The following is a 21,565-nucleotide window of genomic DNA, read 5'->3' on the forward strand; positions in this document are numbered from 1 at the left end:
GCTTCTATGTCCCTAGATTAGCAGATGAAGCTCCTCCCATTTGACTGGATTCCAGTTTATTTCGATTGCATGCCCCGCCCCTCATGCACCAGACGCTTGCAACGGTTAATCAACCGAGAAATGAGAAAATTTTCATTTAACGAATAAAGTAACCAAAATATTGGAAGATTTGGATAATTTAAATTCGAAAAATGGTTAAATCAAACAATGTTTCACGAAAAATGGTCTGGGTATGATAAAACGTTGCTAAATTCCTGGTGGAATCATTAGTGGCCGGCATCATTATTGGTGCGGGGTCACCAAGCATACAATTTTTCACTTTTCGGTTGCACCACACTCCTACCGAGCGATGGAATGAAATAATTATCTGATTCACAACTCTTGAGGAATAATTTTCTATGGTTCTGAAAAGAACCGTTTGAATATTGGACGATTTCAGACAGAAAATTGACATGAATTTATCATGCCACGCAATGCGTGTTGGATTTCTCCGTGCTGTTTGCTGGAAGTAGAGGTGTGCGCCGCCGCGCCGCGCCGCGCCGATGAGAAATCGGCGTGCGGCTCCCCAAGTCAACAAGAATCAAAAATACTATACTTTTTAAACGGGGATAGGTAAAGGGGGGTTATACCCATGCACTGGTGGAAAAAGTTTATGGTTATGTTGTTTGAAGCCGATCCAGGAAGCATCGGCGTGTCGGCGTGGCAAACGGCGGCGGCGGCGGCGTGAAAACCGCACGCCGATCGGCGTACCCCTTCTCAGAAAGGCTACCATCATCAAAACCAAAAAATTTCTGCAGCAGCACATAGCTAGATGTCCATTTGTTGCAATCCAATCATTAGAAAGTAGTTTACTTTGTTCATAATTGTTTGAGAAGCCCCACGCCGATGCACGCCGATTTTACGCCGAATATTCGGCGCACACGTCTAGCTGGAAGCCGTCGAAAATTGGCCCGCCGCTTGCTGTCGTGGGTGCGATTCCGGATTTTGCTGCTGCCTCTGCCACCACCGCCGAACAATCGATGAAAAGTATTCCTTCCTTGGTCTGTTGCGTTAGACGGTTAGAAGGCGAATGCACAACAGCACCCTTGCCGACAACCACCGCACCGACACCGAGCCGACACGGCCGTCAAAGAAGAATGAGCGAAAACGCAAACAAAGAAAGTGAGCAGCTCTCGTTCGATGCGTTCACCTCGAGACGACAAAGACAAATGAGGGAAGATGCGAAGAAGCAGTAGCTTTTATATTCGACGGGAGCATCCAAAATGTGCTCGATCGTGATTGGCTGGAATAAACATGGGTTCACTTTTCCCAAATTTTCAATAGTTTGTTATTGAAAATCAGTAAATGTTAATATTGGACATAATTGGTGTAAAGATTTCCAATCAATTGGAGCCAAAATTTTGAAAATTCAACGAGAAATGGCTGAGTTATTACGGCTCAAAATCTCCACTTCAAACGTAACGCGGTCGATTTCTGAAAATTTAGAATGACACCCGGTATAGAAAAGAGAGACGTAGTCCTACGTCAAAAAACTCAAGCATCAGATTTTGATTATCATCGTTCCATTATTGCTGCCAATCAAGAACACCTACCCGGAAACGCAATCGCGAAGCGGTGCGGTGCAGTGCCAAGTTCCTCCGGTTGCAGCATCCGAAATGAGGTGGTTTTGGTCATCCAGGACGTCGATTCCCGTGCAATTCGGGTTCCAACCATCGATCTTTAAAATCAACAACTACTTACCTGTTGGAAATGCTGACCGGAGGAATGAGGCACTGTACTGCATCAAGGCCGGTTATCGAAAAAGGTCTGCCTGGTTGGCAACGGTACCAGGCTAATGATTAAATTTATCGGACGAGATTCAGAAAATCCACCGCGGTGCAATATTTTTTTTGTTTACAATTTGGCGTACATGATTTATGACGTTCTCGGCGGAGTTTGCATAAACCTACATCAAGAACATTATAAACCTGAGTACTCTTGAGTAATACTTCTTACCCTTGCTTAAGATGAAATGAATTTTAGTCGTTCTGGATGGAGGCCAACCAGGCTGCATTGAGAACGTTATAAATTCTAGTATTCTCGAGTTATGCTTTTAGCTCTGGCATAAGTTGAAAGAAATTTAAGACGATTTTATGGTGATGTTGATTAAAACCATCGATAATGGACCGACTACCGGCCTAGATTTCAATGGAAGCCATGTTGAGAGAACTCATGAACTATGTTCTCATGACCAAGAATAATATTTTTAAATATTTTATTAGTGCATTATAATGGAAGCGCGTTGCAATTTTTGGAAGTATCTTGCAACATATATACGATGAATTTTGCTTGGCATTTGGCTTCCTTGTTACACCACGTAAATATTTCCAAGTTGTGTAATAAATTAATCCCGATCACAATAATGTGTCATTTTCATTGTGTTTTTACCCTTCTTACACCCATAAGAAGAGTATAAATACCGCTTGGAAAACCGACTTTCGATCCGAGGCCCGCAGGGCCGAGTCACATATACCAATCAACTCAGCTCGACGAATTGAGCAAATGTCTGTATGTGCGCGCGCGTGTGTGTGTGTGTGTGTGTGTGTGTGTGTGTGTGTGTGTGTGTGTGTGTGTGTGTGTGTGTGTGTGTGTGTGTGTGTGTGTGTGTGTGTGTGTGTGTGTGTGTGTGTGTGTGTGTGTGTGTGTGTGTGTGTGTGTGTGTGTGTGTGTGTGTGTGTGTGTGTGTGTGTGTGTGTGTGTGTGTGTGTGTGTGTTACAATAAAAATGTCACTCACGGTTCTCAGCCGTCTGTTGACCGATTGGACGTTCGGTTACCGAGATATCTTTCAAAGAGTGCTAGGGAGTAGTACACAGCTAGTTTAGATTACCGACTCCGGTAAAATTTTACTGGGTTTTTGAACTGCTGAATACTCGGTAAATTTTGTATTACCGAATAGTCAGTAATCATGCAAATTGATGATCTGTCAAAAAACAACTGAGTTAGTCGGTAATTTTTGTAGAGAAATTTTTACCGGCTTTCAGTAACCTTTTTGTTTACATACTATTATTTACCAAATTTTCCAGTTTTCGTAAATGTTTCCCGAATCCCACATCCTGGTTTTATTTTACTTCCATTCACCATAAATGCAGACAGGGGGAGTTGACTTTTCTGATGATTTGCCAACTTCTGGGTGTAAAGCGATGGATCTTCGATGAGTTTGTTAAGAGATCGAATATCTACAGGGAGCAATATCGAAACTAGTGCCGACCGAACCTTCTGCATCAATACAGCAAACACAATTTGGAGGTTAGTTTGTATGTTTCGCATATGAATTACGAGTCTCGCGAGCCTTGTCGTCGGCACCATTGCAAACCTTTTTCCCGTAGAAGTTTCTTCCTCGTTTTTGATCACTGAAACTTCTATCGCTGATTTCCTTACCTGGAAGTTGGCGAAACCACAGGAAAGTCGAATCCTCCTTCCCGTTTCTTAAAATATTGTCGGCATTGTGATGAGCAATTTGCTGCGGCGGCGGCTGCTGCTGCTGAAAACGTTTGTGACACCTGGTTGCGCGGGCAGCTGTGTTTTTATTTGATAATGACGAAAACTCAGTAATATATAAATGATTACCGAAAGCCGGTACATGCATCTACTGACTTTTTCAACTTTTCGGTGAAGTGTTCATATTACCGAAAAACAAGTTAAAAAATTTACCGAACCCAGTAAAATGTAAAATACTTTACTGAAGTTCGTTTTCTCGCCAATAAGATTACTGATAGGTCGCCAAATTTGCCGTTTACAATTCGTGCCCAGATGAAAAAATTACCGAACTCCTAAATCTAAAATAAGTGTGTACAATTTAATTATTTTAGATATTTTTGACTAAGTGTATCACCATAAATTTCTCAGCCGTCTATCAACCAATTTGGGTTCTTAAGGCCCCAAACGAAAGCTACTACATCCTAGTAGAACGCTATTGAATTATTTTTTTTTTTTTTTTGATTGGACGTTCGGTTACCGAGATATCTTTCAAAGAGTGCTAGGGAGTAGTACAACTTAATTATTTTAGATATTTTTGACAAAGTGTATCACCATAAATTTCTCAGCCGTCTATCAACCGATTCGGGTTCTTAAGGCCCGAAACGAAAGCTACTGCATCCTAGAAGAACGCTTTTGAATTTCATTCCGATTGGACATTTTGTAACCGAGATATCTTTCGGAGAGTACTTTGGAGTAATACAACTTAACTTTTTAAGAGGTCTTTGACAAAATGCTTCATAATAAATGAATCAGCCGTGTGTCAATCAGCACCAAATGAATGCTACAGCATCCTAGTAGTATGCTATTAAATTTCATGCCGTTTGGACATTTTGTTTCCGAGATATCTTTCCAGGAGTACTAAGGAGTAATGAAATTTACGCTTTTGAGAGATTTTTGATAAAATGTATCAAAATAAATTTCTCAGCCGTCTGTCAACAGATTTTTTATGATCATATTTGGTTCCATAAGTTAGTTATACATGAGAATGCAATTGCTACAAATACATAAACACTACTATCTCTTTGTAATATTTGAGCTTAATAACGCAATTGGCAATAAACAGGTGCAACAATATCATGGAATGTATGTAAGAAAAGCCTTTTTTTATGATCATATTTGGTTTCTCAAGTATGCTCTATAAAGCATCATGTATACATGAAAATGCAATTTTTATGATCAAATTTGGTTTCTCAAGTTAGTTCTATGAAAATGCACTTGCATCAAATACATAAAAGCTACTATCTCTCAGATAAAAATTTGAGCTTAAGGCGAAACTGGAAGCATTTCCTCATTTTTTTGGTTTTTGATTTTTTTATTAAATAACGAAGCAATATTTTCAAAATCGGTTTTCGTGCACATGTAGAGCATGGATCAAGGTATCTTCTGATTTTTTTTGGGGTTGTAAAAGTTTTCCACTTTTGCAGAAACCATTTTTTTGTGAAATTGTATTCGAAAATGGTTTCTGCAAAAACGAAAAACATTTTCCACCACGAAAAAAAATCAGGAGATACTGTAACGCTGTGTCTTATTTCACAACACTCGGCGGTGATATCGATTAAAAACGACGTTATGCGTTGAGGTCCGAAGACCAAAATGAACTGATTTATTCGGCCTGGGAAGACCCCTTTTTATAGGGCCAGCCAGACTGCCAAAAGTATATCATACAATGTGTTTACATAGAACCTTATGGAAGTTTCCTGGAGTGATTTATGCTTAGGTCAGCGGACGACGCGTCGTCGTCGTCTCGATCGAACCGTCGTATGCTCATATCGATTTGGCGAGCGATACATTGTTGTAATTAATTTGCAAACGTAAGCGTTGGGATACGAACGATAGCACGTTCGTCGCGTATGTAGAATTGGCTCGTTTTGCACTACACCTTTCCCCTTTTTCAGAAGAATGGCGTAGCTATTCTGATCAAGCATCACTTAAAGAATCTTTTACAATATATTTTGTTACATTTTTATGATTCGGTTTTTATGTACTTGTATTTCTTTTTTGTTGGAAATATCGATTATTTTACAATGTATATTGTCAACTTCTTTAATTTTGAAAGGACCTATAAAATGTGGCTCAAGCTTTTTCCTATTTTCGTTTGATAAATACACCAAATCTCCTACAGAAACATCTATTGGATTTAAGTTATTATTCAAATTTTGTGTTCGTTTGATTTTTTGTTCTATTAAAATTTTCCTAGCTATTTCGCTTGATTTTTGCAGTTTGAATTTTAACTCTGTGTAGTATTCGTCCAAATTATATATCGGTTCTGGTGTAACTTTTTGCATATCCTGAGGAAGTTTGGCTTTTCTACCGAATACAAGTTCAAAAGGTGTATATTCGGTATCGGTGTGAGCAGTAGTGTTATAGGTAAATTCATAAAATTTAGTCCACTCATCCCAATCATTGTGGTGTACGTTGGAAAAATTTCGTAGGTATTCGTTTAAACACCTATGATTTCTTTCTAGTGCTCCAATGGATTGTGGATGGTAAGCAGTTGAGAATGTTTGTTTAAAATTAAGTATTTTACTAATCTGCTTAAGTACTTCGTTCTTGAACTCTGTACCTTGGTCAGATTTTAACTCTAAAAATGATCCATAGATAAGTATAAAATTCTGCACCAAAGCTTTCGCAATGGTATCAGCTTCCTTATTTTCTAATGGTATAATTACAACATATTTGGTTAAATCGTCTTGCAATGTTATGCAATAACGATTGTTTTTCGCAGTTCTTGGTAACGGACCTACTGTGTCAATCGAGATAATATCGAATGGTTTACAAGGTGTAGTTGTTACCAAAGATTCTTCTTTTGTCCGTTTTGTTACTTTGTTCATTTTACAAAGTTTGCAGGCCTTTACAAACTTCGTAATCGAACTTCTCATGCCTTTCCAAAAGTAAAGGTCTCTGAGTTTGAGATAAAGCCGGTTTTGTCCAATATGACCACCTGTTGGAGTCATATGGAAGTCATGTAGGATGTTATTGATCTCTTCAGAATTCGTCAATTCTTTCGGAGGGCGATATAGTATTAGTTCGAATTTACGGATGACGTCTAGAGCGATCCGTTTAAAATCTTGTAGTGGTATATGTTTTAAAATATCTTCTTGTGTCGACATTGCAATTTTTCTATTTTCCAATATTTTATTCATCTCTGAAAGAGCAAACTCTAGCGTCTGACTTTCATTTTCGTGAATAATATCTCTTTCAAGCGTTATTAAAGTTTTGCGCATATTTTCATTCATTAATTTTATAATAATCATTCCATTTTGCATGCATATTTTCATTTTATTCAATTTTTTAATGTCTGCCGGCGATTCTGTTTCATAGACAAGAAGGTGATCAAGCTTCTTTTTTTGTGAAACAGTTTTTGTTTTGTCAATTTTGTGTTGATTTTTGGTCATAGATCTAGTATGGACCATGAGAATTGATTTTGATTTAATATCATCTGAAGTTATAATTCTGGATAATGCATCTGCACCAACATTATTACTTCCTTTGATATATTGTATTTCGAAGTCATAATCTTCAAGATCTAAACGCATCTGGGTTAACTTTTTGGTAGGTTCTTTCATACCAAAGAGATACACCAGAGGGCGATGATCTGTTCTGATCATGAATCTTCTTCCATACAGATATGGTTTGAAATGATCGATGGCCCAGTGTATGGCAATCATTTCTTGTATTATTGTATGTTTTTTCGTGTCTGCATTGCTAAATGCTTTACTGGCATAAGCAATGGGTAAGTCATTTCCGTCAAAATTTTGTGACAACACCGCACCGCATCCAATGTTCGAAGCATCCGTTGTCAATACGAATTGTTTTGTAAAATCAGGATATTTAAGAATTGGTGGGTTTAATAATTTTTCCTTAAGAGCTTCAAAAGCTGCCTGACAATCATTTGACCACGTAAACTTTATATCCTTCTTTAATAAATTGTTTAACGGCCTAGCAAGTTGCGCAAAATTTGGCACAAACTTCCTATAATAATTACAAAAGGCCACAAACCTACGAACGTCATCTGCGTTAGTTGGTTTGGGATATTTTTTTATTACATCAAATTTTGAATTATCTGGGAGAATTCCATTATCTGAAATTTTATGGCCTAAGTAAGTTACTTCTGCCTTAAAAAATTGACATTTTTCGGGATTGAGTTTCAAATTATACTGTCTCAATCTTTCAAAAACTCGCTTTAAATTGTTAAGATGATGATTTATAGAGCATCCTATGACAACTATATCATCAATGTATACGAATGCACATTCAGGTGTTAAACCTGCCATGGCAATCGTCATCATGCGCTGGAAACTATTTGGGCTTATATTGAGTCCAAATGGTAAGCGCGTAAAAGCATAATGCCCAGAGGGTGTTGAAAATGCCGTATATTTTCTGGAATCAAAATCTAGAGGAATTTGATGAAATCCTGCCATCAAATCCAGAGTACTGAAGTATTTAGCTCTACCTAGTTGATCCAAAATAGTATCGATTCTAGGTAGGGGAAATCTGTCAGCCAAAATTTTTTTATTCAGCTGTCTGAAATCGACAACTAGTCTCCATTTTTTCTCACTGCTGCTCGACTTTTTGGGTACCAACAGAATTGGTGAATTGTAAGCCGAGACTGAGTGTTCAATCACATCATTTTTCAACAAATTTTGGACTTGAGATTCAATCTCCTCATTGTGCGCGTGTATATTCCTATAATTTGGGATGTATACAGGCACGTTATCTGAAAGTTCTATATTTTGTGAATAGAAGTTGTTAGTAGTGAGGTTATCTTCTCCTAACGCAAAAATATCATTGTATTCGTGAATTAAATTTTCAAAAGGTTCCTTGGCTGATGCTGGTAGTTCTGAAACATTAATTTTTGATCTTATTTGATCAGTTCGGTCGGAAATATTACCGTTTTTATTGACATTTGCTACGATAAAATTCTTCAGAGGTTTCATCATAGGCTTAAAATCTTTTATAAGTACTGCTTTATCAGTAGTATTTATAAATTTAACGTATTTTGTTGATGGTGACGTCAATGTATTGCCACAGAAAATCCCTGGTTGGATTTCTTCGGCACACACTAACATATCTTCATTCAAATTTAAATCATTTATTTTTCTTACAACTTCGCAACGTTCAGGAAGTATGAATCCTCCATTGAAGTTGTCTTCAATGGGAATGTTAACTTCCTCATTATTGCATCGAATGTTCAAAATCCAGGATTCATAATCAATACTACATTTAAATGCAGTTAAAAAGTCTCGTCCCAATATCCCATCAGTAAATATTGGAAAATTTTCTTCAACTATTTGGAACTCATGTTCCAATGTAATGGTATTTTGGAATGTTAGTTGTGTCACAGCTGATGCAACAGTTTCAATTTTATTTTCTGATATTCCAGAGATCATACATCTTCGATCTCGATTTATCAGTTGATCATGCAATATATTATTTAATTTGAATATAGAAACGTCAGCACCTGAATCGACCATAAAGGTACATGTAGAATTTGATATTCCAATATGTGCCTTTATGAAATTTGATGCTGATGGGTTTATTGTGAAAAGCGTTGAATTTGGCCTAAAAAATTTTGTGGCTGTTGAGTGTTTTGATGTTGCGTTGTTGGTTGTGGAGCGTTTGTTGCTTGTTGGGGTAACTGAGGTGTCTGACCACTTTCACTGTTCGTATAATAAATACGGGACTGAGAATGTCCTCTATATGGTCTTCTACCACGTGAAGAATAGAAATTTGCACTATGTCCTCGGTTTTGATATCGGCCTTGGAAATTTCCACGAGAATTGCCTCTGAAATTTCCACGATAGTTACCTCTGTTTCCTCTATAGTGGCCTCTGTCGAAAAAACTTCTATCTCCTCTGATGTGTCCACGATGTACTTGACCTCGTTGGACAAACATCAGTTGAGAGTGGTTGGCATTAGAAGAACTTTTCTCATTTTCTACAGTTTTCTCGATGGCCGCAGACAAGGTTTTAAATTCTGCTGCCTTTAATAAGATTTTTGTTTCTGGGTTTTTCACTCCTGTGTAAAGAGCTTTTACCCCTTGTTTAATTGCCATTTTTTGGGCTGTATCAACTGGTATTTTCTCAGCAATGTATGCTCTTTCGAGCTGCTGAGTGAGTTTCTCGACGCTATCTGTAAATTTGTTAATGTCTCCTATTTGTTTCAAATCTTGAAGCTTTGCAACAAAAACATCAGGTGATGTTTTTGATGTACATTTTGCTTCTAATTCATTGATTATCTCATCGAAATTTCGTGGATTTTCACCTACTGCTGCTCTTGCTTTTCCAGATAGTTTCGATAGTACTACCTGTACGGCTGCAACGGTATTATCATTAGTCAGAATTGTCTTTCCTGCTTTAAGAGCAGAGATAAAGCTTGATAAATTATCATTTGATCCATCGTATGATGGAATCAAAGATGAGATTGTTTTGATTGTTTCAATAATATTAGCCATTTCTTCCTCCTGATATTCTTCTTCTAACTCTTCTTTTTCCCCTTCTACTCTGTCTTCTTCTTCTACTTCTTCTTCTTCTTCTTTTTCGATTGTTCCTGCTTCTTCTACTTTACTTTCTTCTACCCCTGATTCTAGTGCTGTCCGTGAAATTCCTAATTGTTCGTTCTCGTTTAGTAATGTCAATGATTGGTTGATTTTTCCACAAATTTCTGTACCCTTTTTTATAACTGCCTCATTTTGCAGATCTTTATTAGTTTTTAGAATGTTTTTAAGCCTTTTCTTCAAATCACTTAAATATTTCACCTTTTGTAGTCGCGTTTCCTCTGAAAATCGGTTGTACTTTTTCAAACTTTCCAAATATTTATTAGAAATTTCATTTATTTGGAAAAATTCGTCCATTGAAATTAATTAAAATCTTCTATGAGGTAAATTGAAGGAGGTTTCCATGTTTAATTTTACCTTATCTTGAAGTCGGAGCAGGATCAGGTGACACCCAGCTGGCACGGCCCCTATTGTCGCTAGGTCGTTGGTATCTTATTTTTGTTGCTCGAGGTTTAATGCTTGCCTTCAGTTGCATAGCCAGCATTTTAACCTCATCCACTGGTATTTTTACGCGTGCGCCCCACTGGCGCATGTTTTCGTCTGAACGGTTGACGTTTAGTGGTATATATTCAATACCATCTTTTTTCACTTTTTGTCCAGTAGATTTTTGTGTGGTTTTTACTTTTTCAATTACACTTTTTAGTTTTTGTTCACTTGTCGGTGCACCTTTTACTTGTTGTTCATTTCTTGGTCCGAATTTTCTTACGAGTTCTTCTCTTTTTCGGCTTACTTCTTCTAATATTAGGCCATGGTAAGCCTGCACATTTGAGGTACGATTTTTCTTCATTTCACTTTATTTTTCTTTGTCAATGTTTTAAACTTTGCTTAATGTTTCTGAGGATTTGCATCCTTTTTCGAAAGCTCTGCGCCTGACGTGTTTTGCGTGCCATTTGTAGGCAGTCACAGATAGTTGTATAATATTAAGAGCAAGAAGGATCCACAATTTTATGGCATGTTCTTCATGCAGGATACTGTGATCTTCTAGCTGGTTCACTATATTCACTTGTGGGTCGCCGCTGATTGATGTTGTTTTGGACTGTTGTTTTCCCATCACGAGTTACGCAATCACTTTGAAAATTTCAGCAAGCGTTCCTTAACGAATCACACAGTCACAGAATTTTCCTCGGAGAAGGTTCGGCCACTTGGCACGGTCAGCCATGTAACGCTGTGTCTTATTTCACAACACTCGGCGGTGATATCGATTAAAAACGACGTTATGCGTTGAGGTCCGAAGACCAAAATGAACTGATTTATTCGGCCTGGGAAGACCCCTTTTTATAGGGCCAGCCAGACTGCCAAAAGTATATCATACAATGTGTTTACATAGAACCTTATGGAAGTTTCCTGGAGTGATTTATGCTTAGGTCAGCGGACGACGCGTCGTCGTCGTCTCGATCGAACCGTCGTATGCTCATATCGATTTGGCGAGCGATACATTGTTGTAATTAATTTGCAAACGTAAGCGTTGGGATACGAACGATAGCACGTTCGTCGCGTATGTAGAATTGGCTCGTTTTGCACTACAATACCTTGATCCATACTCTACATGTGCATGAAAACCGATTTTGAAAATATTGCTTCGTTATTTTATAAAAAATCAAAAACCAAAAAGGGAGGAAATGGATCCAGTTTCGCCTTAATAAACAGTAGCAAAAATATCTTGGAATGTATGTAAGAAATTTTAAGTGTAAGAAGGGTTCTGTTCACCATAGGTGGATTAATTCAGGTTTTTTCAATTTAATTCACCAAACTTTTCCGTCGACATAGAAGCTGCATCAGCAACAACACTGACAAATTTACTATCGTTTTATCGTGCACTTGAAGAATTCTACAAAGAGAGAGCAATTCGCCTTGAGGACAACTTGGGAAGTACAACAAGTTTTAAGAGAAATTCAAAAAAAACAACTCTCCAAGAGCATCTTAGGATGGGCCTCTCTTGTCTTATGGCGGGTTTATGGTTACCATATAACCCCGTTAATACGACACCGACTGTTGTCGAATAACCGGGGTAAACTTTTAATTCGACAAACTGGTTATATACTCTATTTTTGTTTTTGTTTTGATTTCTGCATTTGTTGTGAAACATAATTTCAACAGATACTGCGGTGGTGCGAATGAAAAGCTCATTCTTTCTACGATTCTTGTCATCCTCAGTTCATTCCGGTTGGTCTCCAGGCGATTTGGGTGTCGAATAGCACCAACTCAGAACTTCCGGAATTAGCGGCCGCAAGAGGAGCTGCTGCGGGTGCGAGTATAAGCGCAATATCAAACTGTTTTGCATTTACAGTGTACATCGTTGTGACATTTGATCACTTTTTAATTCGACACTTGTCGAATAAGCGGGGTACGAATTAAAAAGTGTCGTATTAAAACGTGTCGAACCAACGGGGTAAGACGGTAGTTTGACGTTGTTATGCAGAGCAATTTTATTCATGTCTAGTTTTAATGAACGGGTGTTGAAGTATTCTTCAAAAACATCATAAAATTAATTTTGTAACTTGGGCAGTGCAAACGTCAAAATTATTTTTCTTTTTGATTCTTTCCTTTTCTCACAAATATGTACATGAATATTGGCGGGAGTATCTTACCTGGATATTGACAATCCTTCTGGCCACACTCAATCATGTAAAAGTCAGACAACTTTCGCGGAATTTCTGAAAGCGTAGCATAAAATTTAAGTGATTGATTTCTTCAGAAAGGTTCTTGTGCAATGCAAACTGCATATTTTTACGATTGGTTTATGTAACGCGAACAATTTTCTGTGGAGTGCATGATGTTTATTGCTGGTTGCGTTCAAAGATGGATTTTTGATGCACTTTACCCACCGACGAACCGACGTGACAGTGGTGTTTCAAAAGTGTCCCCGCTAAATTCAACTGTCGACCAGCAAAGCGAGCGAACGCTTCTGTCAAATCAGCTCAGGCGGGAACCTTTTCCTATATGAATACACGGGGGTTTGGAGTCAAGCTATCAAAACAACGCGAACCGTTATAGAGGAGGCGGTATTGTTCGGCTATTTTTCATCATGGCGTCGGGGACAACAAATTTGAATTTATTTGTTCTAGCTGTCACGTCGGTTCGTCGGTGCTTCACCTATCACATTATTTTTGTGCTCTGGCACGGTTGTCGACATAAATTTCATAAATTTTGCATTACATAAACTTTTTCCACGAATATAAACGCACAAACCTGCATAACTAGTCACCCGGTCATAACTTTGGTGAGAAAAAAAGCCAGAAAGTCTAGTCGAAGAGTTGTCAGATGGATGAGAATCAATATGCTGTCAGACAGGCCGTTTGCACTAATCGTCACACTTCTCAACCGTCGTCACACTTTCATACTGTGCAATTCGATTTGGTGTGAACGGTGCAATAATATTTACATTTTCTTTCTGTTTGTATCAGCTGCGAAAAATGGCGAAACTGTTTTGAAAATTTTAAGTAGAATTGTTATGAATATCGCTTGTTTTTTCCATTTTTTTTAAGGTAAAGATATGACGAAACCACACCTCGAATTTTCAAGACCACAAATCTGTGGAACCGAAAATTGGATTTCGCTGAAAGTTGATCAATTGGTTACCCGCTGGCGGTGACCAATCGATCAACTTTTCAGTGCAAACCGACCCTCGGTTCTTCAGATTTGTGCTCTAGAAAATTCGAGGTGTGGCTTCGTCATATATTCACCTTAAATTAATCGCTTTGAAATTTCCACCGAAAATGTTCTTAAAACAAAAAATCTAAAAAAGTCAGAAGCCCAATCAGTGTTCCTATTTGAAACTCTACGCTGCCAAAATGAGCAAACATATTCGAAAACAAGCACTTTTGGCACTAACTGATTTGGTGCTTTCTGTTACCATTGTAGAAGAACCTTCGACCCAAAATGCACATGATGATGATTGTGATGATTATGTACCCACCCCAGAGTCATACCGGAAGGGAATGATCAACCTGATGGGTTGTTTAAACTTTAACGAATGTAAGCTAAATTCACAGCGTAACAAAAATTAACCATTGTTCTGTCTCAAGAGCAAACTAATGTGTTTCCAACAGATTTTGGGCCGCTGAATCCGAATCCGCGCTCAGGTTTGCTCCAGCACGTCACAATTTTACGCTTTCCCTCAATTTATAGGGCAAAATATGCGATTTTAGGCTTTTTCGATTGCAAGCCATTAAGCAAGGAAATATATTTTTTAAGCAATCAAAGGGTAAATTGGTAAACTCACATCAAAATTAATGACTCATGCAAAATATTTCGTTTTACCAAATCAAATGTGATAGTTTTAAACATTTTATGTTGGCTCCAATATTTTCCCTACAAGTTACCCTCCAGAAGTTCCATGCAAGCTTACTTACTAACATGAAGTGCTTAAATCTATCAAATTTGATTTGGTAAAACGAAATATTTTACATGAGTCGTTGATTTAGATGTGCATTTGCCAATTTACCCTTTGATTGATTAAAAAATATATTTCCTTGCTTAACCCTCGAGCAGTCGCGTCTTTGACTATCTGCAGCGACGCCGCGCTGGCGCTGTGTACCACATGCGTACATTTTTCATGGTGCGTGTACTCAGTACACGACGCGACCGGTTCCGGGTTAATGGCTTGCAATAAAAAAAATCGCATATTTTGCCCTATAAATTGAGGTAGGGCCTGGGACCATTTGGGCAGGAGCACATATTTTGGGTACTTGCTGCTATAGATCAGTCAAGTTCAAATCGATTGACTTGAATTTTTGAATATTAATAGATACTGTGCGTATCTGATCGTGTCTCAAAAATCAAGTCAATCGGTTCAAAATTGACTGAGTTAAAGCTGCAAGTGCCCAAAATAGGTGCTCCTGCCCAAATGGTCCCAGACCCTATAGCGCAAAATTGTGACGTGCTGGAGCTTTAAAACTTTTTGTGTTGGTGCATTTTTGTTGTCAAAATTCAACCTATCCGTAACTTTTGTATCAATAGTTATCACCGAAATTTCTCAATTGTTTTTGAGAATTGAAATGTTTTGTAGTTCGTCACAGAAAAATGAAAACGATCGGATGAGAGATAACTGAGATATGGTAATCTAAAGTTGACTATTTTGTATGGGAAAACGGCTTTGGTGCATTTTTATTGTCCGATACTGTATATGATAAGGAATACATCATAAAACACCCTTCTACTAACAGAAACATTGTTAGCTTCGATGTGATAATGATTGTCGAACGTCAAAGTCATTTTGGCATAAATACTTGACATTCAAGTGCTTTGAGGTCATATTCCAATCAGCGAACATTCAACGCTATCAAAACATCCCAAGCAATGAGCTTTCGAACTTCTCACCACGGATAGTCTACGTGATCAATGAATCGCTTGGAAAAACACAGAACGGTTGATCTCCCAAGTTGTGATTTGAATGTACCTCATTTACAGAGGAGACATGTACCCGAAAAAAACATATTTAGGTGGACCATTACCCGCCTCAAATACTGCAAAGGATCAATCCTCTTAGGAGGTATCTACCGTGAGGTATCGCTTGTTTTGTTTTTGTAGGCGCTTCAAAATCCGATTGATTTTTGAGTTATGTGCTCATGCAGGTAATAGACCGATACATGAACTTTTTTGGAAAGGTTTTTGATAGAGGTACAATGTAAATCGAATGGTTTGAAAATGTCACTAGAAACTGAATCGCTTTTTCAAATGTTAAAGTTAGTGAAACAAGCTATGAGAATGATCACACACGAGCATCTTCTGCTGTCGAAGAGGCAACAAACGTATGACAGCTTATAAAATATTCCATATAAGAAGTACATCACTTGGCACTGTTCATAAGCTTTGTAGACTCATTTTTGGCCATCATAGACTCCTGCCCCTATCGTAGGCTTTTGTACATACAATTTGTATGATACAAACATTTTTGAAATGTGTATGGACCGTAGACCTTAGTAGGAAACACATCCATCAACGGAAATAGATTTTTTTAATGTTCACTATTTTAATAAAATCATTATTTGTTATTACTTGTCGAAGATATCCAAAATTGTGGAAACATATTTGCTTCAATATACACTTCTAAATAACGTTAACACTAAAAAACTAAAATATACCTTATAGCAAAAAGTACCTATTCAAGGCTCCAGTGGCACCATCTGTTATTTTTCCTCTACAACTGTCAGGGTAAAATCCCACAGTTGACAGTTTAAGTGAATCATGGAGAATTCCACTGTCAATGCGTGGCAAGTGAACTGCTAATGAGTTGACTCATGGAATTTTACAGAACGACATGTAGAAATGAAGAAATTTTAAATTCTAGTTTCATTAGTGATTAAAAATCTATCATTGGCCGAATCTGAGCCTTAGCGATGATCCACCATTCGATTTGTTTAACTCCAACTTGGCTGAACAAAATCTAGAAATTGTTATACGTAATCCAATTAGTCGAAATATTTTAATATTCAAAGTAAACCGCTATTCAAATGCCTAGTTGTGCTAAAGTTTGAAAATAGTCTGGCCTTTTCCTTTTCAAATGATATTAAACAATACAGTTTAATTCTAAGAGAAGTCATTAGGCTATTAGAGACGTAAGAAATAGTTGAATCATATACAGGGTGTTAGGTTCATGAGTGCAAACTTTTTAAAGGGTGATAGAGGACCATAAATGGCGAAAAAAATTGTTCTACGCATATGGTCATATCTCAACCGTTACGTAGTTATTGAACTCCACATGTTTTTGACTCTTATTGCCTTAACCGGCTATAACTTTAAAATGGTCAAACTTATCGCAGTTTTTTTACCCTTATTCGAAAGATTATTGAATTTTCTATCAAATGGCATCTTTGTATCGATTGGTTTAGTTAAATAACTAAGTTTTCCAGAGCAAAATAGCTAAAAATAGCGTGTTTTAATTCGTTTATGTCAATTATCTTTGAAACATGCGTAATAAACTGAAATTCTTTCTTTGGCAAAGTTGTTTCCCCTGTTCTACTTTACAATTCGTTCTTTGACGGCAAACTTCTAACTCTTATCGTTTTCTTGCAATTTTGATTTAAATGTTCGGCACAGTGCACAAAAAGATGCTTACCATGACGATTGTAGATTTATGATCTGAAATGCGACGTTTAAATCAAAATTGCAAGAAAACGATAAGAGATAGAAGTTTGATGTCAAAAAACGAATTGTAGAGTAAAACAGGAGCCACAACTTTGCCAAAGAAAGAATTTTAGTTTATTACGCATTTTTGAAAGATAATTGACAAAAACAAATTAAAACACACAACTTTTAAGCTATTTGCTCTAGAAAACTTAGTTATTTAAATAAACCAATCGGTTGAAAGATGCCATTTGATAGAAAATTCAATAATCTTTCGAATAAGGGTAAAAAAAACTGCGATAAGTTTGACCATTTTAAACTTATAGCCAGTTATAGCAATAAGAGTAAAAAACATGGGGAGTTCAATAACTACGTAACGGTTAAGATTTGATCATATGCGTAGAACAATTTTTTTCACCATTTATGGTCCTCTATCACCCTTTAAAAAGTTTGCACTCAGGAACCTAACACCCTGTATAAACACGTAATTCCAGTTGGCCATTCCCAGTCGGTCCAGAAACTTTTCGTAACGGAAATTCCCTCCAACTTTCTTGAGCACAGAGGATCTTCGTGCCTGCCAATGCCACAATATGCGCATGCCAAATGACCACTGAAAACATTCAGTTACAAGGCACATACATATTGTATTGGCGTTTAAAAAAAAAACAGAATATGTTCTCATTCTCGTTGATCTTATTTCGCCAAGATTTTAGTAAAAAAATCAATTCACGTATTATCTTTCAGTTATCAACCATGTAGGTAAAACTTTTGTCTATTCACATAGAGAGCTTTTTCAACTTTCAATTGAAAAAAATCAATCCTGATGTCCCTCCGAACGCTCCATTCCCCCTTTTATTGGCGTGATTTCCCATCGCCAATTTCGGCTCCCGATTTCGAACGCTTCTCCTCGCCATCGCCACGCACTGTGCCCACTGAACCGAGCCCAAATCCATGTATGTAGCGCGGGTCGGAATCACGAGACCTGTCGGAGGTGTACGACGCGACGAGGTACCAGCAGCAGCGACTCCAACGACGTCGACGACAACTTGTTGCTTCCTCGACGCCGGATTTTGGCAATCTCGCAACAAAAAAAGAAAAAAGAACAGGAATCCCCAAAACCCGAAAGCAACAAGCCCACCTTTCCCGAAAAATTGGCAATGTTTTGTTCGATGGGGTGCGTCTTGTAGCACACACAGCAGGACAAAGCGGGATGCTGCGTTGTGAGTCTTCTGTGGAAACAGAGAGAGTGAGAGCGAACGGAGCAACAGCCAGCGCGAGGAGAATCACGTGCTTCGTGTTGTCGGCGCGCGCGGTGGCGGTCGGATCGATGCGGCTCTCGCTCTCAACGGCGAAGACGGTCGTGCAACGAAGTGACGTCGCGCGGCTGCGCTGCGGCAGCGGTGTGTGATTGTTGCACGTCCGGGTAGGGGGGTCCGCCGGCCGTGGTGGTCGCCGTCGGTGGCGTCGTTTGCTGGCATCGGTCGGTTAGGTATTTAAACTGATAGCAACCTAAGGGTATCATGCATTCATTGGTTTGCTTGCTTTTTGCAAAGTAACACAGAAGGAAGAATTGTTCGTAATTTTCGCTAACTCAAACAAGTTTCACAAAGTTCTACTTGGAGGAAGGTAGTTTTGCTGTAACAGAAGTGTGATATCTGTAAAGTGAAGAAAATTTTCCCAGACAAACGAGTTCCAGTCACAACTCGTGGTCATCACAGGAGGATAAACAAGGATAGCAACGAGTTTTAGCACTAGACGGTACAATTCGACATTTTGGAGCAATTTCGCGCTGAAAACCGAAGTGTTTGAAAGTGAAAGGCAACTTTGCAGAAAATAGAATACAAGTTTCAAAAGAGAACATTTTGCGGTAAAACAGTGATCCCAACGGATAACGGAAAGTAGCTTGGAAAAAAGCTCAGTTCTTCAAATCTTATACGAGAGTTTTAAGGAGAAACCCAGTAAACACATACAGAAAATGATGGCTGTTGCTGCTGCCCAGAAGAACCGCGAAATGTTCGCCATCAAGAAATCCTACAGCATCGAGGTTAGTATTGTTGTGCTGGGAAAGTGAGATTAAGGGGTTTAATCAAAAGTTTGTGCGGAGAAGTTACTATCTCAAATTCTCAGTTAAAATGTGTCTCAGTTAAAGTGGTTTCCGTGTAGAACGTTTATCGATGAATTCATCGGAGAATTGGCTAAACGAGTTAACACGCACTAGTGTATTTAGAAGAAAAATTCCGTTCTCGTGTGCTAGTTAGATGAAACAAAAGAATCTCAGAATTGGCGTTACTTCCTACTTCGAACCGGACAACTCATAGTTCATTAATCAACGAACGCTACAACCCCTTCTCCCGTCCGTAGCCAACGAACAAAATCGAATAGTCACAGTGCGGGAGCAGCTAGCGAAACTATTTCCTTTGTTCTCCACACCTGCTCGAGTGCGCGAACGATCGATCATTTATTAATCTCAATGATCATAATCTTCCCTCCCCTAACGATACAAAGTTTCCCTCTCACATACACCCTATAATGAGGAGCGGGAGGCGGCTTCGGATTTTATATAACCGAGCGCTCACACGAAACCGCAATTACATCCAGATCTCAGAATAGAACACGCCAACCAACAGCCTCGACGACGACGCGAAGTTCTGCCTTCTTGATCTAGATCTAGATCATCTAGAACACTGGGCACGAGCGATCGACGATGGCAATTAAGCGATGTGATGACGGTGATGCTGTTACCTCCACGACATAACCAATCAATGGTCGAACTTCACGGTCATCTAGGTAGATCGCGATCGGGCCACCAACAGTGCGCGGTCAAATAATAAAATTTCATGAGCGCTTGCACGCTGACGTCATCACTGTCTCTTTCTCTTTCTTTCCTTCGGCGTCGGTCCATAAAGCCGTCCTTGCCCTCAAAAAAAATTTGAGGGCAATGTTTACAAATCGTATGAGAATTCGATGAGGTTATGTTTTTGATGCAAGCCTCTATAACATGCTTTCCGAAGATCTATCCGTGCGCTGCTGGGGCACACGGTAGATCCGATTCACTTTCATTCAGTAAGTACCCTCCCCCTTCGCCACGTTCAGAATTGACCCGCTTACGAGAAGTTACGATCGCCCGCCGCCGCGCGCAGCGGAAAGATCATCGTACAACACTTTGTAAACACCATGATTGGGGATGTCGAACAGATACGGATCTAGGACTTCAGTTCCGTAGACCTATCTGCTCGGAGCATCGCACCCAAGCAAACTTCCAAGATCGCCAAGTCCCCGAATCCATCCCTGACCGAATCGCGGTAGCTCTTTATGCACGCGAACGCTAATAGTATGGAAATGAGATGCCAATTTAGTCAGCAGCACCCACTGCACGGCTACCGAATGGAAGCCAGAAGAATTCGAGCACCACAGCAGCAGCAGTTCACACGGCTGCAGCGGTGGCGACGGTGGTGAGTGGATAATTGGAAACTAGTTAACCGGAGCTCCGTCACTGACTCAACCCAGTGATCATGATCTCCTCCGAGAAGGTTCTGTCACCCAAATCCAGGGTTGAACCCCCGCGTATCCTTGCCACATTAGTCCACCGAGTCAACAACTCGGTCGGAAGATCGCAATCGGCAAATACATTAAACATGGCAATATCCGCCGTCCCCTAGAATACGTCAACCGTAACTTTCCGCTGTCTTCCCGTGTCTGGATTTCTGGGTCCAACGACGTCCATCAATCTCTAGTCAAACAGCGACGCACACCGCACTTACATAAATGCCCACTTTTCGGTTACGTTCATTTAGCACTGTTTGTTCCTGTCGCCCAGCCAGACGGCTCAGCCCCAGAGCTTTGTCTCGCTCTGCCTCGACCACTTCTTTCGGTCTCATTCGCCACCCGACCTATCCCACCGGGAACTGGTTCCCGGCAGCAGCGCAGCGGCGGCGATATCTTTCACCAAATTGGCAAGCCTTAGAGCTACAGCCGCCAGCCACCTGGTCCAAGGTCTATCGCGCGCCGCTCAGAACCAGCTCCCGGTGGCACTCCCCCTCGACGAATCGAGAGCCCAGAGCGGCGCTGCAAACCACGGCGATCGCGATCTCGTGGTGGATGGCGTGCCGAACCACGGCGATCGCGCACTCGCGCGCGCACCACACCGAACTGACATTGAATTCTCATCATGAAAAGCACTAACTGAACAGCGCACTGAAACAGGTTGACCCCGGCCGGCGGCCTGGAGCAGCAGTTAGAGCGAATGATACGGCACAATCGGACGCGATCCGGTCGGCGGTGGTCGGTGGTGGCGGGTGATGATGAGGCACATCCTTGAGGCTTCCGCGTATCCTAACGTGGACGACAACTCGGGTCATTACGAAAAGTGCCTTATTTTTCCACAGTCGGACCGTGCTGGCTTCGGTTGCCGGCTGGTTCAGCCTTTG

The 21,565-nt window shown here is 39.6% G+C and overlaps 1 protein-coding gene across 2 annotated transcripts in view; it reads left to right on the top strand.

The window, feature by feature from the left end:
* The window catches only part of LOC109413955 (tyrosine 3-monooxygenase), a 140,795-nt gene that overhangs the window by 88,041 nt on the left and 31,189 nt on the right, over window positions 1-21,565 (top strand). The window contains exon 1 of one of the 2 annotated variants that reach the window (XM_019671618.3): window positions 18,649-19,182. The exons of the other annotated variant lie outside the window; for it this stretch is intronic. Within the exon in view, the coding sequence (XP_019527163.2) occupies window positions 19,114-19,182 (69 nt within the window). The 5' untranslated portion in view covers window positions 18,649-19,113. Of the gene's footprint in view, window positions 1-18,648; window positions 19,183-21,565 lie in introns of those variants that run through there. 2 annotated transcript variants of the gene reach the window in all.

This window comes from Aedes albopictus, chromosome 2, assembly GCF_035046485.1.
Source record: "Aedes albopictus strain Foshan chromosome 2, AalbF5, whole genome shotgun sequence".
NCBI lineage: Eukaryota > Metazoa > Arthropoda > Insecta > Diptera > Culicidae > Aedes > Aedes albopictus.